This window comes from Pezoporus occidentalis, unplaced genomic scaffold (genome assembly GCF_034315485.1).
Source record: "Pezoporus occidentalis ecotype Australia unplaced genomic scaffold, CSIRO_AGI_Poc_V1 ctg13, whole genome shotgun sequence".
Lineage (NCBI taxonomy): Eukaryota > Metazoa > Chordata > Aves > Psittaciformes > Psittacidae > Pezoporus > Pezoporus occidentalis.
This window is the reverse complement of record NW_026913103.1, coordinates 5,121,644-5,145,984: the sequence shown is the minus strand read 5'-3', so window position 1 is coordinate 5,145,984 and position 24,341 is coordinate 5,121,644. Positions and strand designations below refer to the sequence as shown.

The following is a 24,341-nucleotide window of genomic DNA, read 5'->3' as shown; positions in this document are numbered from 1 at the left end:
AATAACTTTTCTCACATTTAGAACTGCTTAAAGTCCACAAAATCTAAATTTAGATCTCAAGATTTGAGATCTTCCTTGTGGATTCGCAAAATTCCCACTGAAAAACTACTGTATAATCTCTGTAAGGACTATTATGAAACATCTTTCTAACAGAAAGACATAGCATGTAGCTCAAATATACTGGTTTCTTATAATTCAATAGAAAAAAACATCCATTTAACGGAATTTTCTTTATTTGAATCTCAAGTTACCACTAGTTCTCCCAGCCTTAGGTTCTGATTATGTCAGTTAACTTAAAACTAGCAAATACTACAAGAAGATTAAGATCATTTGCTATAACTGTTACCTTGAATTTGTTTCCTACACTGATGAAACTAAGTTTCCCAGCTTTTTGTCTGGGATCCTTGTTGTTGTTGGTGTTAGATTCAAACAGCTGTCGAACAAACTTGTCCTTGGATTCACATATAAGAGATTCAAGGGACATGTGCAAAGCATCGTTGTTTTTTTCCACAAATTGCATCTGAAAAGACAACCCAAGAAATAACAGCACGTTTGCTTCACTGCCCCAGTTACTTAAGTTTTAAAGAAAACTAAAAGAAACTAGCTAAATATGAGATTAAAAAATCGGCAAGAATATGTGGGGTAAATATTCATACATTAGTTCAAACAACTTTTCAACTGGGCACACAAGACACTTTGGCAGAGAGAGAATATATATTCTTAAATTTGAAGGATGTTGGAATCATGAAACCCAAGGTAAGGTTTAGTGCCTTTTAAGAGATGAGTTGTGTTTTTGTCAATGATTATCCTCCTTGTTTCCATTTCCAGCACTCAGCATATCATCGCTTGGGAGTTGTGAGAAGCTTAATTCTTCACTGCTTGTAATATCACTTAAGATCTGTTGTGAAATGAGGATTAACATGCACACTTTAATTGGTGCATTTACACAATTTGGAAAGTGAAATGAAAAATGGATAGTACTATGATTATTTTAGAACAGTTGATTTCATAAAAGATATTGTCCTTTCCTACAAACCTTACCTCTCATGTTTATTTTGAATTGGCTTACCTAATTTTAGAAGTTAAAAAAATGTTACACAGACATTCTGAGATCAAGACACTACTATGCAATTCCACACTAACAGAATTCTCAATAGCTTTTGAAGCAACTTTAATAGTTACTTTGGTAATTATGAACAGAAGAGGACAAGGCTAATTTGAAGAAAATACGAATTTGTCAGGTATCACATGAAAGGATTTAACAGGGATGAGAATCAAAAAACACAGGCCTCTAAAATTTCCTTGGACTATGAAAACACCAGATCGGACTCTGAATGCAGCCAGCTGAATGTCCTCACCACAAATCAAATTGTGAGAATTGCCTCAAATGCATTGAGAAAGAGAAACAACAGGTGAGGTACAAGGTAGCTATAGTCGAAAAGTTTTAAGATCCAGGCTAAGAAAGTTCCTCTGCGGAAAGGAATAAATTAAGTCAAGCATATTAGCATAGCTTCTGGACCAAAGCTACCTCATATCTGATTCACTCTGACAGCACAGCTTATGTGCTCGTATCTGGCTTCTCTGTTCCTGAAGACACTCCAAGGTAGTATTAACATATCATGATGAGATACACAGTTAAATATAGAGCACCAGGAAAAACGTGTTCCAATTTTATTGATTATTTTGACACTGACTCACTCAGTGACCTCAGAAAAATGAGGTAGGTTACACAAAGACTTCAATTTTCTTATCTGTAAAATGACCCTACAGGATGTGCCTACTTCTAACAGCACAGCAATCATTATAATTCTTGGAGTGCTTTGAAGCACATATGAAGAAGTATGCATTTTTAAATGACAAAAAAGCCATCTCTGGAAGTAGCTTTGCTCTTACACACTGGAGTAACAGACCAGAACAACAAAATAATTATGGATCTTCTGTTTATCCTAAAACCTGGTATTTTTAAAGTAAGAGTTCAGATATTGGCTTCAGGTGTTTCAATGTTTTTGAATATATCTGTATTTTGAGGATGGCAACTTCAGGTATTTTGTCAGACTGTTAATTTGAAAGTTAAAAGAAACAGTCAATTCTGTCACATACAAAATTAGTTTCAAATCTAAGACATCAACTTTGGAATTTCTCTTCTGTGAAATTAAATTTTATTATTTAACTGAAAAATACAAAAATACTACAAAGCATAACAGAAATAGTTTTGCGAAAGTAAACTTACAGTCTCGTAGCATACTGCTCCTGCAAAATGCCGGATAATAAAGCCTTCATCATCTCTGATATTTCTGTGAACAGCCAATTTAGACTTTCTAGGAATCTGCAATTTAAAAATTGAATTACAAAGAAGAATTACACTGGAGAATGAGAAAAAGTTGATTCTTAAAACATCACCACAACTTTGTCAGGAGCACTAGGTTTTAAAAATGCCACTTCCTGCAGTACAATTATGTTGACCACTGACCTTCCCATTCAACACAAGATACTCAAAAACCTGCTTTCATTTTCATTCTCATTCACACCCTTAAGATACCTCACATTCAAAACAAAGGTCACCAGGATTGTTAACATTAGGTTTTGATTTTCTTTCTGCCTTTAACCAACGATTTCAACACCATTCATTTCACAGCTGATGAACAGCCTTGTCATATGAACAGGATTAGACGGAAATTGAAATTATATGTTTAGATGCTATATTTTAAAAGACAACCACCTACCTGATCATACACATAGAGACAAAAATGTTTCATTGCACAGCAATCTAGTTAAGCAAGATTAAGTGGGAATTTAACGAAAGATAAATGGAAGACAATTTTATATAGCTCCTTTTGCTTGCATTTTTCAGCAGGGAACAGAGTTTTGTTTTGTTTGGGTTTTTTTATTTTGCATTTCAACAGAAGTAATGTAAATTGCAATAATTTGTATGACTACTCCACAAGGCGCTGTATGTTGAAGAATTAACAACAAAAGGTTTTGCTTGTTTTCCTTATTTTCATCTGTGAAGTGCTAGCTAGACACTCCATGTGAGTCACATATTCTCTAAAGCAAGCAATTTTTGAAAGGAACAACAAAACAGTTCATAGTAGATATGAAATAATCTAAATTAAAATGTGGCTTTATTTCCTTTTCATGCATTACATGTTAATAAGCTCCAAGTATCAGTGAAGAATATGGCTTTAGCTTCAGCAGGAAATAAGAATTGCTACTTAAGCAAGACTTAAGCCTTCAGTGAACTTTTTAACAAACTAATAACTAAACTTGGCTTTAACAAAAGGATATGGATTGTGCAAACTGGTCTGGTATGAGATTTCTTAGGAAAGGTTTTCATTAACTTGGAAGTGTTACTTTCAACTGTTCCAAGAACTATTTTATTAAAACAAGACAGCAAAAATAAACCTACAGAGAGCCTGAAATGGTCCTTGTGTTTTTGGTGCACAACTGAAGTAAAATGCTGGTCGCTTGGTTGGGGAAGACGATTTTCTTCATCCAGAATATCCAGTACACCTATTAATTTTGCTTCAATCAAATCTATCAATAAAACAAAATATATTTACAAAATTTGTATATATAAATTCATATCAGAACTGAACATTACAAATTTAAAATACTACTTATTCAATTCTGTATAAAGGTATCTAGAGAGAGCTGTGAACACAAAACACAGAAAGTAATTTCAAATTAATTCTACATATCCGAATTGTTGATTTAATCTATGTCCTATACATACCAAGTTCTAAGTCTAACACAAGCAATGTTGGGGAAAAAAAAGGCATGGATTGTTTTGTTTTTACTCTTGGTCTCAAGTTTAATTTAGTCATCTAACTCCCAAAAGGTGCCAAAATATTTCTAATGGTTGTGTGGTATAACTATAGGTCTTTATGTGGTAATTGGTTATCCCACATCCTAAAACAATAAGCATTACAAGGCAAATACTTCCATTCACAACAAGACCCAGGAAGAAGAATTAAATGCATTTAAGAAAAGCAGATCAGACTTTAGCATACAGTAGTGGCTTCACAACTTTTTACAAGTAACTTTTCACATACATATACAAAAGCCCTTGAAAGCTCACATAAAAATTCATGCCCTTGAAAATATTAGACACAAGAATTTTGCAGCTTTTAAAACTTTTTTGTATTATCTATGAAACTGTTATTGTAAGAGGAATTTTTACTACCCAGTTTTCTTCTGTGGGAAGGAAGAAATAATACTTGTACTGCAGCAAGGCCTGCGAACTCTCACCACAGACTTTAAACAGTATGAGGCTATATATAAAGCACAGAGACAGCTTCAAAGCAAAGAATTTATACTCATAAAATCTGAATAAGCTAATTTAGCTACAGACAATATTTTTCGCCAGACACCCTTACATGCTTCTTTATTTACCCTATTTAGGGGTTCCACTTAGTTTTCTAGGAAAATGCACAGGAAATTCAGAAGTCCTAGCTGCAGTTAACACACACTGTAGGACAACATGGCTCTATTACTAACCAGAACTAGAATGTTATACAAAGCTGGAAGAATTCACAAGGTTGCAAGTCATTATAAGCATCAAGTTACTAGTACTATGTATATCTTGCTTTTTCTCCTTGAAGCTTTTTCCTCCATGACACTAATGAATAGCTCAACATTTCAAGAAGTACATACCTATACAGTCCTGATTATCTACATAGCGCACTTCATTAACCCCCAGGCCTTCCTTTTGGTAAAGTTCTTGCTCCTAAGAAAGGAAAAAAAAAAGTAATTGAAAAGATAAAGCACCATTCAACATATGGATGCTTCATTTTAATGGATGGTAAAAAAGAAGAGGAAAAAAGACTGTTGCTTTTTAAAGAGCTGTATTATTTTCTGACACAACTAGATGTCACACAGTAGGAAAGCTGTCAGCTGATTTTTTTTTAATCTAAGCATAATGTGCAGTCATACTGAAAGCAGTGCTACTTTAGGTATCTCCCTACTTAAAAAAATAAAGCCTCAAATATAAAATTAAACTTACCTCTTTCAGAATCCTTTCATTAAAAAACTGCTGCAGTTTTTCATTACAGTAGTTAATACAGAATTGCTCAAAACTGTTGTGTTCAAAGTATTCTGAAAAACAGAAAATAAACTTCTATGATAAACCAGTGTTCCAAGAACTTACAGTAAAGAATAAATAAGAGAAGCTTCACAGTACTAGTACTTGAAGATGTATTCAGATCCACATCACTTTTCTTTCAGTAAAACACAAGCTTTCACAGATTTTCAAGTTGTGAATAAAACAGATATAAAAATACTGCAACAGATCATATTTCCAAGACAAATAACAGCTTTATCTGGCAGCAAACCAAAGCAAGATGCTATCATACAGTAAAACTGTACAAATACATCCTCACCCATCCATGCTACAACAGGCTTGCATAGCATACCATAGCTCTAGAGACCCGAAAACCAAAATTTCCTTGGTTCATTCTTTATGGACCACCTTAGCAGGGTGAGAGCACACCATAAAACATGCCCTAATCTGAAAACATACCCCTAAAACTGGACAAAAGCTTTCCAGGAATGACCAATGCCCACCACTTTCTTGGAGCAACCAGAAGCCCAAAGTCCAAATCTGTAACAGCACTATCCACCCTCCGGGAAACAGTATCTTAATTTGGAGACTTCATTTGGCTGTTAGTATCCAGTGATCTTCTCAGGACGGAACGGGGAAAGAGCACGCACATACAATATGTTTCCTAATTCTACTAGCTAGCCACAGTTCCAAATTATTAGTCCTTCAAAATCTGCGTGTATGTAGACATTACAGGAATCTGAAACCATTACAAAGATGCTTAGTTTCACACTAACGCTTGTTAGTGTTATTAGGTCACCAGGAGAAGCTCTAGACCTCCTCTACTTTCTTGGGTCTCTGGAAAGCGAAACTTTAACTGCTCTCTTGATCTTTTCTTAAGTCCCTGTAACTTATCCCCCCCACAACCACCAAAAAAAACCACTCCCACTCTCCATTGCAAAATTTATCACTGAATCTTTGGTGGCATTAAAAGACAACAAGAAATTAATTTGTATTTTTTATACTTACCAAAACCAGCTATATCTAGAACTCCAATGAAGAAAGAAGAAGTCTCAAATGGAAAACACTGGTTTACCCTATTCACTACATGGTCAAACAGATGACTATACACCGTTTTAGCCAAGGCATCACGAGCGTTGTTTGCTTGTTCCACTTTCAAGGGTACCCTAAAAGCCAAAAATACAGATCTTATTTTTCAGAATTCCTTACTCTGTGTCGTGGTTTAAACCCAGTCAGGTAACTTGTTCACTCACTCCCCCCTTCTTTCCCTCCCCCTACTCCCAGAGGGACGGAAAGGGGAATCAAAAAGAATGCAACTCCCACGGGTTGAGATAAGAACAGTTTAGTAACTAAGGTATGACACAAATCACTACTGCTACCACCAATAATAACAATGATAAAGGAAATAACAAGGGAAGAGAATACATCACCTCACCACCAGCCAACCGATAACTCACCCCCCCCCCAGCCTGACCAAGCACCAACCCATACCTCCTCCAACCCTGCAGTCTCCCAGCCCTTCTGGCTAACTCCCAGTTACATCCTGGGCATGATGTGCTGTGGTATGGAATACCTCTTTGGTCAGCTTGGATCAGGTGTCCTGTCTCTGCTACCTCCCAGCTTCCCCTCCTCCCTGGCAGAGCATGAGGCTCACAAAGTCCTTGGTCAGGGTAAACATCATTGTTATCAGCTCTGTTCCCGAGCTGAAAGTCAAAACACTGCACTGCACCAGCTACCAAGAAGGAGAAAAATGACTGCTACTGCTGAACCCAGGACACTCTGAAATACTGAGCTTGAACCCTAAACTTAAAAAGTCTAATTTTTGTATATATATAAAAAAAAAAAAAATAAAAAATAACACCACCACCACCCCCCCCCCCACCAAAAACAAAAAGGAAAAATAAAACCTGAGCTGTAGGCCTAGGTAGGAAACAATCTTGCCAAGTTAACCTAACTATCCTACTTATACACATAAAAAAGAATTTTTCACTATCCTCAGCAGAGGCAGAATGCAGATGTTTTCATACTTGTTTATTAGATAATTAGAAACTATATTGACAATTATCAGAGAAAGATACTTAAAAGTATATACAGCTCCATCTACAAAAAACACTTCAGCTATTTATTTCTGAGGTGCCTCGTTACAATAAAACCTATAGTTCAATTTTGCTCTGACATCTTTGTCCCTGTGCTTTCATAAGGGCTGTAACTAAGGTTATAAGGCTGTAAGTTAATCACCAATATGTTAAAAAACATAGATAAGGGAGTGTGAAAGTTAGATGCAATTCCAAAATAAGGACTCTTTTAAAAGACTGGAAAGAGAGGCCTTTTAAGAGATGATAATTTATTCTCTCTCTCTTACTCATAAACCTTTACTCTGCATTGTGATTATTTATTACAAGTCTATATCCCAGTTTAGCAGTCAAAAAAAAAAAAAAAAAACAAACACCCCCTCCATCAAAAAAACACACACACACACACACACACAAAAAAACAACAAGAATAAAAAAAACAAACCCACACACCAAACAACAAAAAACCCCACCACCCAACCCCTACAAGTTTTCTCATTTTTACCCTTCCAATTCTCTCCCCCATCCCGCTGGGGAGAAATGAGAGTGCAGCTGAGTGAGGCTTAGCTGCCAGCTGGGGTTAAACCATGACAACAGCTTACTGATACTGCATCATTTCCTTCACTTCCCAGAATTCACAAGCACTAAACTAAGTCATATTTATTATTTCTTTATTTTTCAAGGATGGTACTTCTGATAGAGAAACATGAGACTGATGGATTTCTATTGTGACTTGTGTTAAGTCAGGGAATCAGACTCCGTTCACTAAGGACGCCTGCAGCTACATTACATTTGATAGTAATTAGCTTTAACACACAATCTTGTCTTCCGATAAGTATCTCCTGACTTATCTTAAGGTAACAAGTACTGACAGAAATCTTATCTTATAAATAGAAAGAAGGTACCTTTACATTCCATTCTGATACGTTTAAGAGATCAGAATACTAATTCCCACACGTCAGCTGCAGGCCTATTACATAATACAATACACTAAAATCATTCATGCTTTCCATTTACTTTTTTTTTTCCTAACAACGCAGCAAACAGTCATACTTCTAGAGAACGTATTTATCAAACAGCCCTGTTCTTCAAAAATATCATATTCTGCCATTATTAAGGAGGACTCCAGAGGCTGCACAAAACCTTATTGTTAAATTTCATAGTATGCAGCAGAAATCTACAGAAAGTAAATGTATCCCTGCAATGCATTTTGCACAGCTGAAAGTACAGAATCACAAAATAATGCTGAAATCGCATTGGGCCAGGAAATACAAAATAGTCCTGTTACAGGAGTGACATTCAGAACAAGTAACTTCCTTCTCATGAACTTGCTCCCAACTCAGCTCCTCCTTTCCTGTGGTCTGCACACTAACAAAGGAATCTCTTTTGTCTTCCTGACTGACCAGGAAAAAAATACATTTTCCTATCTCCGTTTCACCTTCTCCCTTCATCAGCTACATGTAAGGAATAGGGAAGAAATTTTACTAAATTCTGAGCCATTTGGTAAGGTTGCAATAAAAACAAAACAACAAAAAAAACCCTCAACTTGTTTGGTTTTCATACTAACTTATTCATCGTGTTTTCCAGCAATCCAAGGAATCTGAGGCCTAAGGGAAAGCATTCTCGTGGGCTAGATTTATCCTGTGGACAATTCTGCGCAGTACCCAAACATTTTCTAGAACACATAAACTGCAATTAAAATAGGCACAATTTGCCCATGGTTGACAACAATTAAGGGAGAGAAAGCAGCTGAAGTGACACCCATCAATTACTGTCATCCAGTAGTTACTGCTTCACAAATAAAATGGCCTGGATGAATTAACCGTACCTAGTGAAAGGCCTACATAACTAAAGAATATAAGCAGCACATTTGTAATTTGAGAAAAGTTCCGAAATCTGTAGAAAAACCTCTTCTTTTTAACACAGTACTTTTCCAACAGAGGCTTTGGTACCACTATCCAAAAAAATTGCATTTTGGTAGAAAATGTACTCCAAAAGGAGCTGGAAGATCAGGAGTGATGTAAGTTAAATTTTGCACACTGTAAAATAATTTATGATGACGGAAACCTTTTTGAAAGTCTTCTTGGAAATGGAGAAACTGAGCAAAAGAGGAGTACAGCGCATTTACAGTCTAAGAGGTGTACTGGATTTTGAATACTAACACATAATTTCTGTATGTAAACATACTTCACATGGATGGCAAAAACATCAGCCAACATTATGCTCTTTCTGGGAGACTAACAGGGACAGATAAACACAGTGCAGCTGTCAAGTGTCCCTGGTAGTCCACTGCACATTAGTATCTAATAAAAGTCAAAGAGACAGTATTTAACATCACCCTCCTACTGTTCCTTGTTGGCTCCATTGTGCCCAGCAGAACAAAACCTTTGTTATACTCTAAGCAGTGATTTCAGCTGAGCTATTCATTCACTGTGACCTGCTAGGACTCACATGATCTACTTGCACACAAAAGGTCCCTAAGAAAGAGAGCAAAATGAGTAGCTCTTTGGGTTGATGGAACAAAATAAAACAATGTACTTGTCAAAACCCTAATATTGATGGCAATCAAATAATTTAGAAACTATTGCTACTGTGGAAAACCTGGTGGCTCTTTAATAAACATCTAAAACATTATAATCCACTTTCCTTGCACATGCAGTAAGGCACACGAGAAAAAGATATTTGTGTACTTGTTAGCATATGTTTGCATTTAGCTGCACAAGTTTAGAAAAGGCTAGATAAAGAGGCTTAATGCATTAATCCTTTGAGATAGTGGAAGGAGTCCTCTGAATTAATTTTTGCTATTCACAAAATAAAACATTGGGGAAAAATGAAGTAGTTCCACAGGAACATAGCTTCTTGTGCTTGCAGACTTTTGAAACAGTACACTGCTAGCAATGCCCCAGGCTTTTCAGGATAAATATGCTGAACAGAAAAATCTTTACAGTCTTAACCCAAACTGAATTTGAAGCTGTATCAAAAAATGAATTTGTTCTTAAGAAACCTTCCTTGACAGGGTTACTTGAGATGTGGTGAAAGGGAAGCCATATATTATGAAAAACCTTTGCTTTAGTGCTTGCTGTGTGCCATCAAACATTCTCAAAGGGAAACTATACAGAAACACTTTGTATGTTATGTGTACAACAGACAAAACTAATCTGCTCTCAGAGGATGAGTCAACAGTTCACTGAAAGCATTTCCAGTGGGGTGCCATCTGAATCTGACATGGATATGATTTGTTCAACCCCCTTCTTCTTCCCATTAACACTTTCACTTAAAAGGAATACGAAAGTAAGGGTATTTGCAAAAAATGGTCTGGTAATACCGAACTAAGAAAGCAGAAAATCTTGGTAACAACATCAGCATACAAAATTATTTTCACAAATTGAAAACACAATCTAAAAATCCACAAGATAAATTTTGGTAAAGGTGTGTGATGGTATACGTAGGAGAATTCAAAAATGCAAATACAAGATGAAGATTAACCAGGTAAGCAGTGAGCTGTCAGAGAAAATGGATCACAAGTTGAATTAGGTAAAAAACGTCACTAACTTTCAAAACCTTCAATTGTCATACTGCCCTGTGTTAATATGAGCACCATCTGTACTGTATTATATATCATTTTCTACTCTTAATGTTGCCCATAATACTGCTAAAATTTATCCTGGATGAATACATTAATGATTTTGTGGTCAATTTAGACACGGTCTGGAAGACAGCAAACAGTAAAATCTGGAAAATACTGGCCACTGGAGGCACTATGACCTGCAAGACCCATGTCCTCCTACACATTAAAAATTGTTATAAGGCAAAAATTACTTGTAACTTTCTGTATCAGTTAATAAAGCAGCAAGAAGATAGTGACCAAGAGTCCTCAATTTCTAATAACTGAGGGGGAGAAGAGGAATTTATAACCACTTCCCAGTAATACATTATTGGATATTCTGAAGAGATCTAAATCTTGAGCTTTTAACTGAAAGCAGAATAACCGCTCCCCAGTCATTACTTACTATTTGTCCCGGCATTATAACTCTTTCCATGGTAGTCACTATGAAGTTCTAACTCTTGAACATCCCTTCTTTCAAAGTACAGAAATAAATAGACCACCAAAAAGCTACTTGTTTTCTCTACTAGAAATACACCCCAAAGATCAGCTATTTGGTAATAATGTCTTACTGGAACAACTACCTATACCCATGCTAAACTTAAGACTCCTGAATATGAATTAATTCAGAAGAGCTTCTGTGTTTCCTAAAAAAAAAAAAAAAAAACCATGATGGTAAAACAGCACAGACTGTCACTGATGGCTTACTGTGCTCCAGTTTTGGCCAGGAAGATCAGTTTCACCCTGCAGATTAGGAAGCAAACACTGAACAGTATTCCCATTAAAGCTATTGTATTTTAATTTATCTTTATTGGTTAGAATTAGGTAGAGTTCAAGATTACTTTTCCTTCACAGAATGAGTTCTTGACCACTGGAAACCTTCATTACTCAAATCCATTACATCACTTGAGAACTAAAAATGCTGATGCTCTCAAGTTCTCAAAGGTCCACTTTTCACCTCAGAAGTCCGACATAACTTAAGCATGCATTAACTAACACCTGACACCTTACTGGCCACAGTGACATAAAAAGGTTAAATCAATCATCTATTACTTTGTTTCAGTCCACAAGTTTATGATGTATTATCAAATACTTCATACTACAAGACATAAATTATAGTAATACATTTCAAAAGACATAAAATATGGGAAGAATTTATATATTCCACATTAATGCAGATAATTTTAACTTTCAAATATTAAACTTCTGGTATAATATGCATAAAGCTGTATTTCTGATTCACTAAAACAATCTGGTTGTTTCCACAAGTCAATAGGAAGTGCCTGTGCATTCTTCCAATGACTGACGTGAATGCCAATCGGCTTCTTTATTAAAAGACTAATGCATTCAGCTAAACATTGACAATTACTTTCAACATCCTTCAAACTGTTTAGCCCAAGTTCAGTTTTTGATGCGGTGTTTTCTTTACCTCCAGAAAATACACAACATAGAAACCTAAATGTTAAAAGACACAATTCAGTTGCATGCAGCTTAGCTGGTATCCCTGACAGCTTGCATGCTAGTGGGAGAAATCTCAAGAAGAAAAAATTGTGGTGGAAGTTAGAGGTTTCTCACTAGAACATAGGAAACATCTCCACATACAGAAAGAAAACACTACCCTAATTCTGTGCCTAGGCAGTTACCCTGATAATAGCTTCTTGACAAAATGAAAGGAATAATCACAATTTTTTAAGGTCATATTTACTTCAATAGTGATGCACTCATAAAAGCTACAGAAAAAAACAAACAAAAAAACCCAAACAAAACAAACAAAAAAACCCTTTCCCTTAAATTCATCCTGTTCACTACTCTTATTACAAGAAAGATTCATCCAAGTATCTTCTGAAATACTTCAGGCACAGCACTAACAATCCTTGACCTAGTGTACCTGTTAGATCTTCTAGCATATCTAATTTTCAATGTGAGCTACGGATTTAACAGGCTGATTGCTATGTTGGCCACACAGTGCACTCACTGGAACGTGAGGGACTTCATAAAATGTGATAGCGACTTATTCAAAGCTGTTTTTTTCTTGAAAATGAAACACACTTTAGTCAGTCATTGTACACCTGCCACTCTTCCCAACGAAAATGAAGATAATACTCCAATAAACTAAAACCAAGCAAGCCCAGGCATCTAAAAACATGCATTTGGACCAACTGCTTTGGGAAAATAAAAACAAATAATTAAGAAAAACCCAAAAAAGCTGTGTTAATAATTAGCCACCTCTAAATTATCGTTTGCGTGACGGAAAAGGATAGCACGTTGTTGCCGTTTTGAAGGGACGAAGGACGTGAGTCTGCTGCAGACTCGGATTTTTGTAGCACCATGGGGTTTGTATTTTTGTAAACCACTAAGTAAGCGACATGAACAGCTGCACTTGCGCTGACTGCAACTCGGTTAGTACTCGTCAAGAGGGAGTCTGAGCGCGTTTTTCCCGCTGGTACGGGAGGGGACGAGCCCCGTCGCAGGGGGCAGACCAGATCGCGGTGCGCTGTGGCGCGAAGCGAAGTCTAACAGATGGGAGAGGAGCTGGGCCGGTTGCACGGCCCCCGGCCCCGAACCGCACTTGCTGCAGACGCCCCTGTGAGCACTCCAAGGCAAACCCCCGCGTACGCGCGTCTCCCCCCGCCATCCCGGGGCCGCAGGGAAGGAAGAGAGGGGCGGCGCGCAGCACTCACTTGATGACCGTTCCTTTGGCGCCCCCTGCCGTGGTGAGCATGACGCGCGTGGTTAGGCTGCCGCGCAGGTCCTCCCGGTCGAGCCCCAGCAGCGCAGCGCAGCACTCCAGCGCCGGCTCGCTCCGCGGCCCCACCGTGCAGCCCCCTGCGAGCAACAAGCACAACCCAGCTCCGCTACGCCGCCGGCACACCAGCACCGCCAGGCGCTGACCGAGGCGGGCAGGCCCTGGCGCGCTCGTCTGCTGTAAAGCCTACTCGCTAGGGTCAGTTCAACAGCTGCCATTTGGGCCGTTTTATAGGAAATTCTAGGGAAAAAACACTGAACTGGTGATGATCTTGTCATGGCGACTAGAAGTAACATCAATTTTAAAGGAATTAAAGATTGCCTCTGGAAATTAATTCCTGTATTAAATGTGAAGAGCCAGTTCTCAAAACCAAGAACCCCCAAAGCCAAAATAACAACCCAAACAACAACAAAGTAAAAAAAAAAAAAGTCAAAAAAAAAGCCAAATGAAAAAAAAAACCACCCCAAAACTATGTTCTAAGCATGAGCTGTTCAAAAGCTAAACTGCTTGTAAATGAAAGAACTACCCCAAATGCTAAAATGCTAATAAATACCTAGCAACTAACTGCAGCAATGTAACCGTCTGCATCTAGGTGTTCCTGCAATCCCCCAGACTTCCTTGCACTGCAACAGAAGCGCCTGGCGCAGCAGACTCCCAACACTTAACATTTTCAGATACTGGTATGTCCATTTTCCCAGGTAAACAGCAGGGAGGTGTGCTATCTTCTGCCTGGCACCACGGCCTCAGTGCCAGAGCTTGTCCAGCTACTACAGGTTTGTAACTCTCCAACTGAAGCACTCAAAACACTTCAGCAAAATCTAACACTTAATTACATGTGCCATGATTACGTTTCCTGTTGTTCTCAGTAAAATTTATTTCTACAGGTAAGTAAAGAGACCAAAAGGGATAGACAAAAAACTTAAACACTATGTGAAATCCTTAGCTCTACAATGACACTAAGAAAAAAAAAATAAAAAGAAAAGGTAAAAGGAGTCCTTAAAAGATTGAGGCTTTTGTGGCTTGATTTTGGAAGCTCTGAAACACCATTTGTCCTGTAGTAACCAGCTTTTGTTTGGTGTTTCCCAGGTTTTTGAAGCAGCAACAGGACTTCAGAGGGTCTCTGCTAAGAGACACACTGCCTGGAGCTGTGCACCCTGTGTGTACACATACAGTGTGAGAGCAGAATACAGCCTGTATTTGCAATGAACATTTCAGAAGTTCAGTAACTTATTCCAGGGGGAAAAGGTTTGAAATTCCAAATTCAGAGAAAATAAGTTTTCTGGTATCCTCTTTCTCTTCTCTAAACCCTGACTTTCCTCACTCTCTGTGGTTCTTCCTCGTTTGTTTGCTTCCTGAAACTGTCTCTGCACTCACATTTGCACCCTCCTCACTCTGTCCCACCCTGTCAATCCCAAAATCCCAAATCACAGCTCAAAACAGGGAGCTCCCTGTCAGCTTACTGCTGAGCCCTGTGAAGCCACTGCTCTTCTCTACTCCGATGTTTTCCCAGGTTCAGTCACATTAATCATGTTCATACAAAGAAGATGGAGACATCATGAACTGATACTGGGAAGGTTCTGATTTGACCAAAGTGGGGAAAAAAACCCAAACCAGCAAACAAAAAAAAACCCCAAACAAACAATAAAACAACCCTCACCTCTGTGACAACCCTTCTCTGTGAACTAACCAGTCTGAATTCTGTATCGGCACTACTTTGTTGAGGACAAATTGGACTAGAGAGCTCCTACAATCTCTTCTGAGCAGAGTGTCTGTACAGTTCTGTGGTGACTGTGCTTGGGGGTAGGAGCCTGTGAATCAGGCTCGATTTACCATTCAAAAACCAGCTATACATACTTGAAGCAGGAGTAAGAAGAACCAATTTCACTGTATCTGTGTATCTTGAAGATAAATATCTACATACATATCTTTTCTACTATAGTTAGATTTGTAGTATATTCAGAACGCGAGTTTTTTCAGTCTTTCAGGAACCTGTGGACAGCAGTTCTTAACTTAGAGATGCTGATTTCAGTACTGAGGTAAAAACAACTGTTTCAAAAGTACTCATTCCCCCTCTCAGCTTTCCTGCACATTCTACTATTAAGTCTCAGTTACGCTTATACCAACATATCTTTATATCAAATTCCGCACTGAAAAATTTCTTGAACAATTTCAGTGAGAGCCTGTTTACTTTCAAAGCATGTAAAGAATTACAATTTTAAAATAAACAGGTAAACCTGACTTCAAAATGGAGTGAATTAAGACTAAATTACCCTTGAACACAAGGCAATTTTCTAAAGCAGTAATTCACGTGGAAGGGAATCATCGATAAACAAGAGACATTTTCAGTATTTTTACAGAAAACCGATTTGTTTTTTCTAACCTGAAGTGCTCCCAGCTTCCTCAAAATCAATATTTCCAAGGTGAAGGACACCAGCCACTACTCTAAAAAGATCAAGTTTTTCTGCATCATCCAGTCCAATCTTTTTCATTGCTGTGCACATTCTGTTGAAATCTCCATGATCATCTAAGAGTGGATCCTTCAAGGAACCCGCTTTGAGATACTATAAAATAACAAGATAAGCAAAAATTTCAGTAAGTGATTTTAAAGTAAATGCAATTATTACCAGTCAAGAAAAAAAAAACATAACAAAAGGCAGGGAAAAGCATGCTAAACTACGTAGAAAAATATTAGAGCTCTTCATTGCAAGAACCCTAATTTGTTTTAATTTGCTGACACTTTGAAGCATGATCTTCAAACTTCAAAGAAAGCTTCAGCCTATCTTCAGAAAGCAAAAGTTGGAGAATGTTACAGCTAAGGATGGGAATACAGGACTGTACAGGAATACAGCAGTGGAAAGGAAGATTCCAGCTAGGGAGCTATCTAAACATTTATACAAAGGAGTGCTTCTAGCCTCTAGCAGTTGAAAGAAGACTGACGTCCTTGTGATAGTATGACAGAACATCTAAAAGGCCATGGGAAAGGAGTATAGGACAAACCAGAACTGGAAGAATTATCCCTATCCTAAACAGACTTATTTAGAGAAATATACTTGCAAATGTTTGCTGGTGATTAAGAAACAGAAAAGTTGTTTGCAGTGCTCTATGGGTTAGAAGAATACCAGCTACTTTTAAAACACCAATTTAACATTTTGTTGATTTTCCCAATTTAAATACATCAAAAGCCATTTTAACTATTAATGGGTTTAAATAGTAGCTAGTAACACATCTGCATGCAATCAAGAGTAACTGAACATGCACAGACTGAGCTACATTTTTAGTTACTTTAAAATGTTTTCAACTAAAAAGGATCATTAACTAAATAGAAGCCTCCTAATGTCAAATAAGCTAACACAATTTTCATCAAAACACCACATGCATCTGAAAAATTCACTTCACACAATACTTAGACACATCAGTAAAATTAAACTACATCTCAATTATGTAAAATGATCACCTCATCTTCCTGATAAGGAAAACACAAAAATAATTTTGAGTATTAATTTACTATTCCTTTTATTAAAATAAACAATTATTTTTCATAAAATGACAGAGAAAACACTAAGTTTCTGATTTAAAAACCTGAACAATGCAATATATTTCCTGTTTAAGTGGCTAGAATAAGTTTAAATATCACTGGAATTTAATCCTTTATTGAGCCTTCAAATTCACGTGGCTGTGAATTTGAAGGGATTATGTAGTATGGCCTCATATAGTAGTTCCACTACTTAATGTCTAAAACATATTTTCAGAATTACTCTGTCAGTATGTTTTAGTTTAGACAATTATTTCAAATCAAGTCCTTTACAGAGCACACTTTATGACAAAACACCCGCCTATAAATCATATCAGTAACAGAAGATTGCACAGTTCATCTTCCAGGAGCAAGAATAAGTGAATATTGATATTTTATGCCTACACAAATGATCAACTTTACAACAGATCTTCATTTAAGGCAAATTAGGTAAACTGAGGCAAAAAGGAAAAAGAGTAGGAAAAAAAGAATAGGGAAAAAAGATAGGAAAAGCCTCACGCTTGCAGGCCCTTGTTCTCATGGGTGACCACCCTGACATCTGTTGGAAGGACGGTACGGCCCGGCACAAGCAATCCAGGAGGTTCATCAATTGTGTAGAAGACAACTTCCTTCTGTAAGTAATAGAGGAGCCGACAAGGAGAGGTGCCGTGCTTGACCTCGCGCTCACCAACAGGGAAGGGCTTATTGGAAATGTGACGCTCCAGGGCAGCCTTGGATGCAGCGATCATGAGATGCTCAAATTTGAGATCCTCAGGACAGTGAGAAGAGCGTGCAGCAAGCTCACTGCCCTGGACTTCAAAAGAGCAGACTTTGGCCTCTTCAGGAACCTGCTTCGGAAGGTTCCATGGGATACAGCCCTAGAGGGCAGGGGGCCCAAGATGTTGGTTGATATTCAAGGATCACCTGCTACAAGCTCAGGAGTGTTGCATCACAACTAGAAGGAAGTGCAGCAGGAGGGCCAGGAGGCTTATAATAAGTGGAAGAAAGGACAGGTGGCCTGGGAAGAGTACAGGGATGTTGTCCGGGAAGCTAGGGACCAGGTTAGGAAAGCTAAGGCCCAGTTAGAATTAAACTTAGCTAGAGGTATTAAAGATAACAGGAAGGGATTCTACAAGTACATAGCAAATAAAAAACACTAGGGAGAATATAGGCCCCCTCAGGAAGCTGTCAGGAGAAGGCTGAGGTTCTGAATGACTTCTTTGCCTCTGTCTTCACTGGCAAAGGCTCTGACCAAACCACCCAAGATTTGGAAGGCAGATGCAGGGACTGTGAGAATGAAGACCTTGGGCCCACTGTAGGAGAGGAACTGGTTTGAGACCATCTTAAAACTCTGAATGTGCACAAGTCCGTGGGTCCTGATGAGATCCATCCGTGGGTCCTAAAGCAGCTGGTGAATGAAGTTGCTAAGCCACTGGCTATCATATTTGAGAAATCATCACAGTCAGGTGAAGTTCCCGATGACTGGAAAAAGGGAAATATAACCCCCATTTTCAAGAAGGGGAAAATGGATGACCCAGGGAATTACAGACCAGTCAGTCTCACCTCTGTGCCTGGCAAAATCTTGGAGCAGATTCTCCTGGAAGGCATGCTAAGGCACATGAAAAACAACAATGTGCTTGGTGACAGCCAACATGGCTTCACTAAGGGAAAATTCTGCCTGACCAATTTGGTGGCCTTCTATGATGGGGCTACAGAACTGATGGACAGGGGTAGAGCAGCTGATGTCATCTACCTGGACTTGTGTAAAGCGTTCAACACTGTCCCACACGACATCCTTGTCTCTAAATTGGAGAGACATCAATTTGATGGATGGAACACTTGGTGGATAAAGAACTGGCTGGATGGCAGCACACAAAGAGTTGTGGTCAATGGCTCAGTGTCCGGCTGGAGACCAGTAACGAGTGGTGCCCCTCAGCGATCACTGTTGGCACCGGTGTTGTTTAACATCTTTGTCGCTGACATGGACAGTGGGATTGAGTGCGCCCTCAGCAAGTTTGCCGATGACACCAAGCTGTGTGGTTCAGTTGATACGCTGGAGGGAAGGAATGCCATCCAGAGGGACCTCAACATGCTTGTGAGGTGGGCTGATGCCAACCTCATGAAGTTTAACCATGACAAGTGCAAGGTCCTACACCTGGGTCAGAGCAATCCCAGGCACAGCTACAGGTTGGGCAGAAAAGAGATTCAGAGCAGCCCTGCGGAGAAGGACTTGGGAGTGCTCGTTGATGAGAAAATGAACATGAGCTGGCTTCAATGTGCGCTCGCAGCCCAGAAAGCCAACCGTATCCTGGGCTGCATCAAAAGGAGTGTGACCAGCAGGTCGAAGGAGGTGATCCTGCCCCTCTACTCTGCTCTTGTGAGAACTCACTTGGAGTATTGTGTGCAGTTCTGGTGTCCTCAACATAAAAAGGACATGGAACTGTTGGAACAAGTCCAGAGGAGGGCCATGAAGATGATCAGGGGACTGGAGCACCTCCCGTATGAAGACAGGCTGAGGAAGTTGGGGCTGTTCAGCCTGGAGAAGAGAAGGCTGCGTGGAGACCTCATAGCAGCCTTCCAGTATCTGAAGGGGGCCTATAGGGATGCTAGAGAGGGACTCTTCATTAAAGACTGTAGTGATAGGACAAGGGGTAATGGGTTAAAACTTAAACAGGGGAAGTTTAGATTGGATATAAGAAGGAAATTCTTTCCTGTTAGGGTGGTGAGGCACTGGAGTGGGCTGCCCAGGGAGGTTGTGAATGCTCCATCCCTGGCAGTGTTCAAGACCACGTTGGGCGAGGCCTTGGGTGATATGGTTTAGCATAAGGTGTCCCTGCCCACAGCAGGGGGGCTGGAACTAGATGATCTTAAGGTCCTTTCCAACCCTAACGATTCTATGATTCTAAAAATCTCCCAGCCAATGGGAAGAAATGACAAGAAATAAATATCTACCAGCTTTGTGCCTCATGGTAATACCAAATCAGCATTTCTGTTAAGTCACTCTCCACCATCCCTGATTATAGAAATAAGCCTACATTCAGGCAAAAGAAACTGGCATTAAATGCTCAGCATTACAACATACACACACTATAAATCCAGAAGTAGACATTACAACATTGACTTGAGCTATACTGTGTCTCATAGCTAGGCGTGAACTACATACAAGCTCAACTCCAATTTCTCAAAGGTAAAAGAGATGGCATGGTTGTTTTGGGAGAGAAGCTCTTGAGTAAAGCTATCTTTGTATTTTTCTACATGTATATGCAGCTTGCCCTGCTAATGAATCAGAAGTAAAGATCTGATTCAGATCTGAAGTATATTCCAGCTATACAAGTCAGAAATTCATACTTTAGGTATGAAGAGATGAAAATTACATTAGAGAACAGAGCAGAAGTTTAATGAAGTGTTTGAACAACTTCCAATTCACGCATACTATTAATTCAGATCAAATTCTTTAGTGTTGTCATGTGAACGCTCAAAGGATTAAATTATACAAATTCTGGTAATTACAAATGATACGAATTCTGGTAATTACAGTTTTTCAAAATGTAAAGAGAGATGGAGCAAGAGGGAAGAAATGTTTTAATGTTTCACAGTTTCTTTCAGGAAATGCCATGCTCTGCTGTAAGTAACAATTCATAGCCAAGGGACAACAAAAAACAATAAAGAATGCAGTGTACTGCAAAGGGGTATAGACTTATGCTGGAAGTGAGGCTACATTGTTTTATAAAACAGTTTGGAGCATCACTTAAAAAATCCAGACAGTAAAAATAGCTCTGCAAAAAAAACTACTACTTATAGAATCATAGAATAGTTATGGTTGGAAAGGACCGAAGGATCATCTAGTTCCAACACCCCTGCCATGGGTAGGGACACCTCTTACTAAACCTTGTTGCCCAAGGCTCTGTCCAACCTGGCCTTCTTAGCAGTAGCAAGATTTAAAAGGAAAATTACAAAGTCATGGATAGGTTTTTGTTTTGCACAGAAGACAAGCTGCATCATTAAGTGTTATCATAATATAACAATAAAAATGAAACAATTTTATAATCTGTTCCATTTGGGATTTTAAATTGTTAAAATATATTGCTAGGACTGAACTCCAAAACCAGAGTTCTGAATATACCAGCATTGACAATACCCATTTAGACTTATAAGGATGTGTAAAATGAACATTTCTTTCCACACTGTAAAACCGTAATCATTATTTTCAACTCTATCTGCATTACATAATAATATAACTAACTGAAAATACAAACGTACCTCAGGACTCTTGCGATTTTGCAAAATCTGCTTGTCTGTTTCTTTGTTAGCAAAGTATCTGGTACAGCCTCGATTTAAATACTGTAACAACAAAAAAAGTGGAAATGTATACTTAGGAGTAAGGAAAACATGCTTTTACTTAAGGCTTGATCTACGTAGCTTGATTTAATCATATGATACCAACAACACAGTAGGTATTCAGAATCCATTCCTTTAAAATGAATTTATTTACGTCTACAAAATTACCAAAGTGCAACAGTAACAACATTCTATTGAAAGCTTTTTAATTTTGGCAACTAAAATACTTTTTGATACAGTGGGATATTCAATGTTTTACTCAACTAAACCTGTGAATGGAAAAGACAGCCAAAATTAAAAACAAGAAAATAAATTTTCTGACCTATGTGTAGTATCAAACTTCACTCAATTTTTTCCTCACCAGTAAAATATTTCTCTAGGTAGTAAGACACATAGTGTATTAAAAAGCTTGAATAGTATTAAAAGCTTATAACATGGTACAAGCTGAAGCCTCATTCAGAAGCTGGCTTCTGATATCCATCTCATGTTGTATAGTAAAGGGAATAGACCAGGCATTCAGATAATGACTAACTCTTCCAACCAAATGGGACTGCCAGCTTTTTCCTTCTGATTCGTTCAGCTCAAAGTAAGAGCTCTGTCTAAAAGCTTGACAGAGTTCTTTGTCTAAAGGAAGTGAACTGATTCTTTGCTCTAGCCCCTGAACAAAGAAAATGTTTTCAACTAGGTGAACACAGATAATTCTACACTTTGATTAAAATTTCTATACAAAATTCTAAAAAAGTAATACAGCAATTCTAACAGCCAAAGAAAACTAGGTGACACATTTTATATTAAAGTGACAAGAAACACTGTTCAAAGTTAGCATTGTGCTTAATAAAATATTGAAACGTTTTCTTTATCAACCAATAAGAATGCAAAGCACAGCATATTTTAAACACAGTGTATCCCTGTATTACAGTACTAGAAACACTACTGCAGAAACTGGAGATGGAAAATGAACTTTTCAATAGGAGTGTGTGGAAACATACCTGACAGGCTGACAATGTGAACTACTACAGTATTCAGTAATAGCCAGTGTAGGAGACATTTAATCACCAGATAATGGCTTTCATTTGAAAGCTAAAAACTCAAGTATATTTACATACTAAATGTAGGAGAAATTGTATTTTTGAAGCACACGAATGCACAGCTTGAGATTACCATATACTACACCTAACAAACCATTATTCTTTTTTTCCCTTTTTTTTTACTGTGAAGTACAACACCCCCATATAACATCAGTGATCCAAATATAAGACACACTGATTTCTCTCAGATTAATGAGAATTACCTTAAATTTGAGATGGTCCTATTTTCAAGTGAGTTTAGTGAAGATAAACAGGGCATGAAGTAAAACATGCTTGAATCTTGATAAGTGAAAAGGCACAAGACAGGTGGCACAAAACGGCCAATGCAAAACTGCAACTTTAGGGATGGGGTTTTTAAATAACCAATTTAAGAGTATGTTTTTTTTTCTCAACGAAGTTCTTGTCCAAAAAAAAAAAAAATCAGCATCACTATCAAAATCCTGAACAATCATCAAATCTTTCCTAGTCTAATATCTCCATGTATTATTAGAAGCTTAAAAGAAGGCATTTATGTGAAATTTGAGAGACATGCAGTCAATAGAAAAATGTGGTAAAAAAGTGGCACAGGTTGATCATTCAGACCCATTTCATGATAGATCCTGGAGCAACAAATAAGAATGAAGAAGACGGAAAAAAAATTATCTTGACAAAAGTAATACAAATTTAGGAAGAAAATTAAACCTTTTACAGGTCTTTTTTCCAAAATTCTTCTATAAAGCACTACTTTGCAAAAATTTAGTGCAATATAACTAATACATTTTAAGTATACTTACACTCATTTATATACCTACAACGATGAAAATGATCCTAAGGGTATTTTAATTGAAGATAATGTAGTTTAACTTGGGTAGGGGGAGGGAAGAAGTGTCAAAATTTTTAAATGTAACATGCAGGATGGCCCTTTCACATGAGCTCAGGATTGAAATACTAACTGATAGTATAGCAATAAACATTCTTAATGGAAATGAAAGTACCTGCTGCAAAACTTAGACGCAAACAAAGTATGTCACAGTGTGGTAAGGCTGATATGACTGTAAATTATAAATGAAAAAGGCAAGCAAGTGCCTACTGTAAAGGCACTCAGGCTGTCCAGTACTATAACTGCACCAGCCTGATTTTCCGCAGGTTGCAATTCTGACCGTGACATCTACAACCTTGTGTGCTCACATGAGTGGAACTTTTGATTAAAAATGTCCCCAAGAGTGGGAACATGGCATAGTCAGTTCCAGAATTAAAAACCTATTAACTACAAGAAAGAAGTCTTAATAGAAAAATGGCTGCACAATAAAAAATATAATTTGAAAATTTGTTCAAGATTTTAGCTTTAAATCATAGATGCAGATATTGTACAGAATAACTGCACAGTAAAGAAGAAAGTTTTGAAAATTAGTTCCATATTACATTAAAATAAAATAAAAAAATTCCCAACCCTTTAAGTATTGTGTTGTGTGTTTCAAAAGTAAAGCCTTCCTCCTAGAGAAGAGAAGCATTTCTTAATAAGCATCAGATCAACTCACAACTGAGTACAAAGAGATGAACTATAAGAAGATACAAACTAAATATTTAAAGAAGTAATATGAGATTTATGAAGACCCCTAGGAACACCACTGAGGAAGTAAGGAAACTTACCCAAAAACATTGCCAGTGTCTTTTACAGAGCAAGATCATCCAGACATAACAGTACAGATGTATGATGTGCACAATATGCAGTTCTGTGCCTGCTTCCTGGTTTATTAGTAATCAGAGATTGACTTGGCCAAGCCAAGAGGTAGCAGCAACCTGTTTTGTGACCACTGTACACCCACCTTCCCCACAAAGAATGCACTGATTCAGGTCTTTCCTATGCAACCCCTGCTTTGCACAAAACTAGTAAGAACTTTGTATCTTTAAGGCTTCCAGCCCTCTGCTGAATTCTGATGAAAC

General features: G+C 37.9%; 1 protein-coding gene across 4 annotated transcripts in view; it reads right to left on the bottom strand.

Annotated features, from left to right (window-relative positions):
• MYO6 (myosin VI) overlaps positions 1 to 24,341 on the bottom strand; it is a 114,126-nt gene that overhangs the window by 36,154 nt on the left and 53,631 nt on the right. For all 4 annotated transcript variants that reach the window (XM_062608226.1, XM_062608225.1, XM_062608227.1 and 1 more), the window contains 9 exons: positions 21,253 to 21,333; positions 15,862 to 16,042; positions 13,417 to 13,561; positions 6,068 to 6,225; positions 5,003 to 5,094; positions 4,654 to 4,726; positions 3,407 to 3,534; positions 2,231 to 2,326; positions 347 to 520 (listed from right to left, as the gene is read on the bottom strand). In XM_062608226.1, the coding sequence (XP_062464210.1) occupies positions 347 to 520; positions 2,231 to 2,326; positions 3,407 to 3,534; positions 4,654 to 4,726; positions 5,003 to 5,094; positions 6,068 to 6,225; positions 13,417 to 13,561; positions 15,862 to 16,042; positions 21,253 to 21,333 (1,128 nt within the window). The remainder of the gene's footprint in view (positions 1 to 346; positions 521 to 2,230; positions 2,327 to 3,406; positions 3,535 to 4,653; positions 4,727 to 5,002; positions 5,095 to 6,067; positions 6,226 to 13,416; positions 13,562 to 15,861; positions 16,043 to 21,252; positions 21,334 to 24,341) is intronic.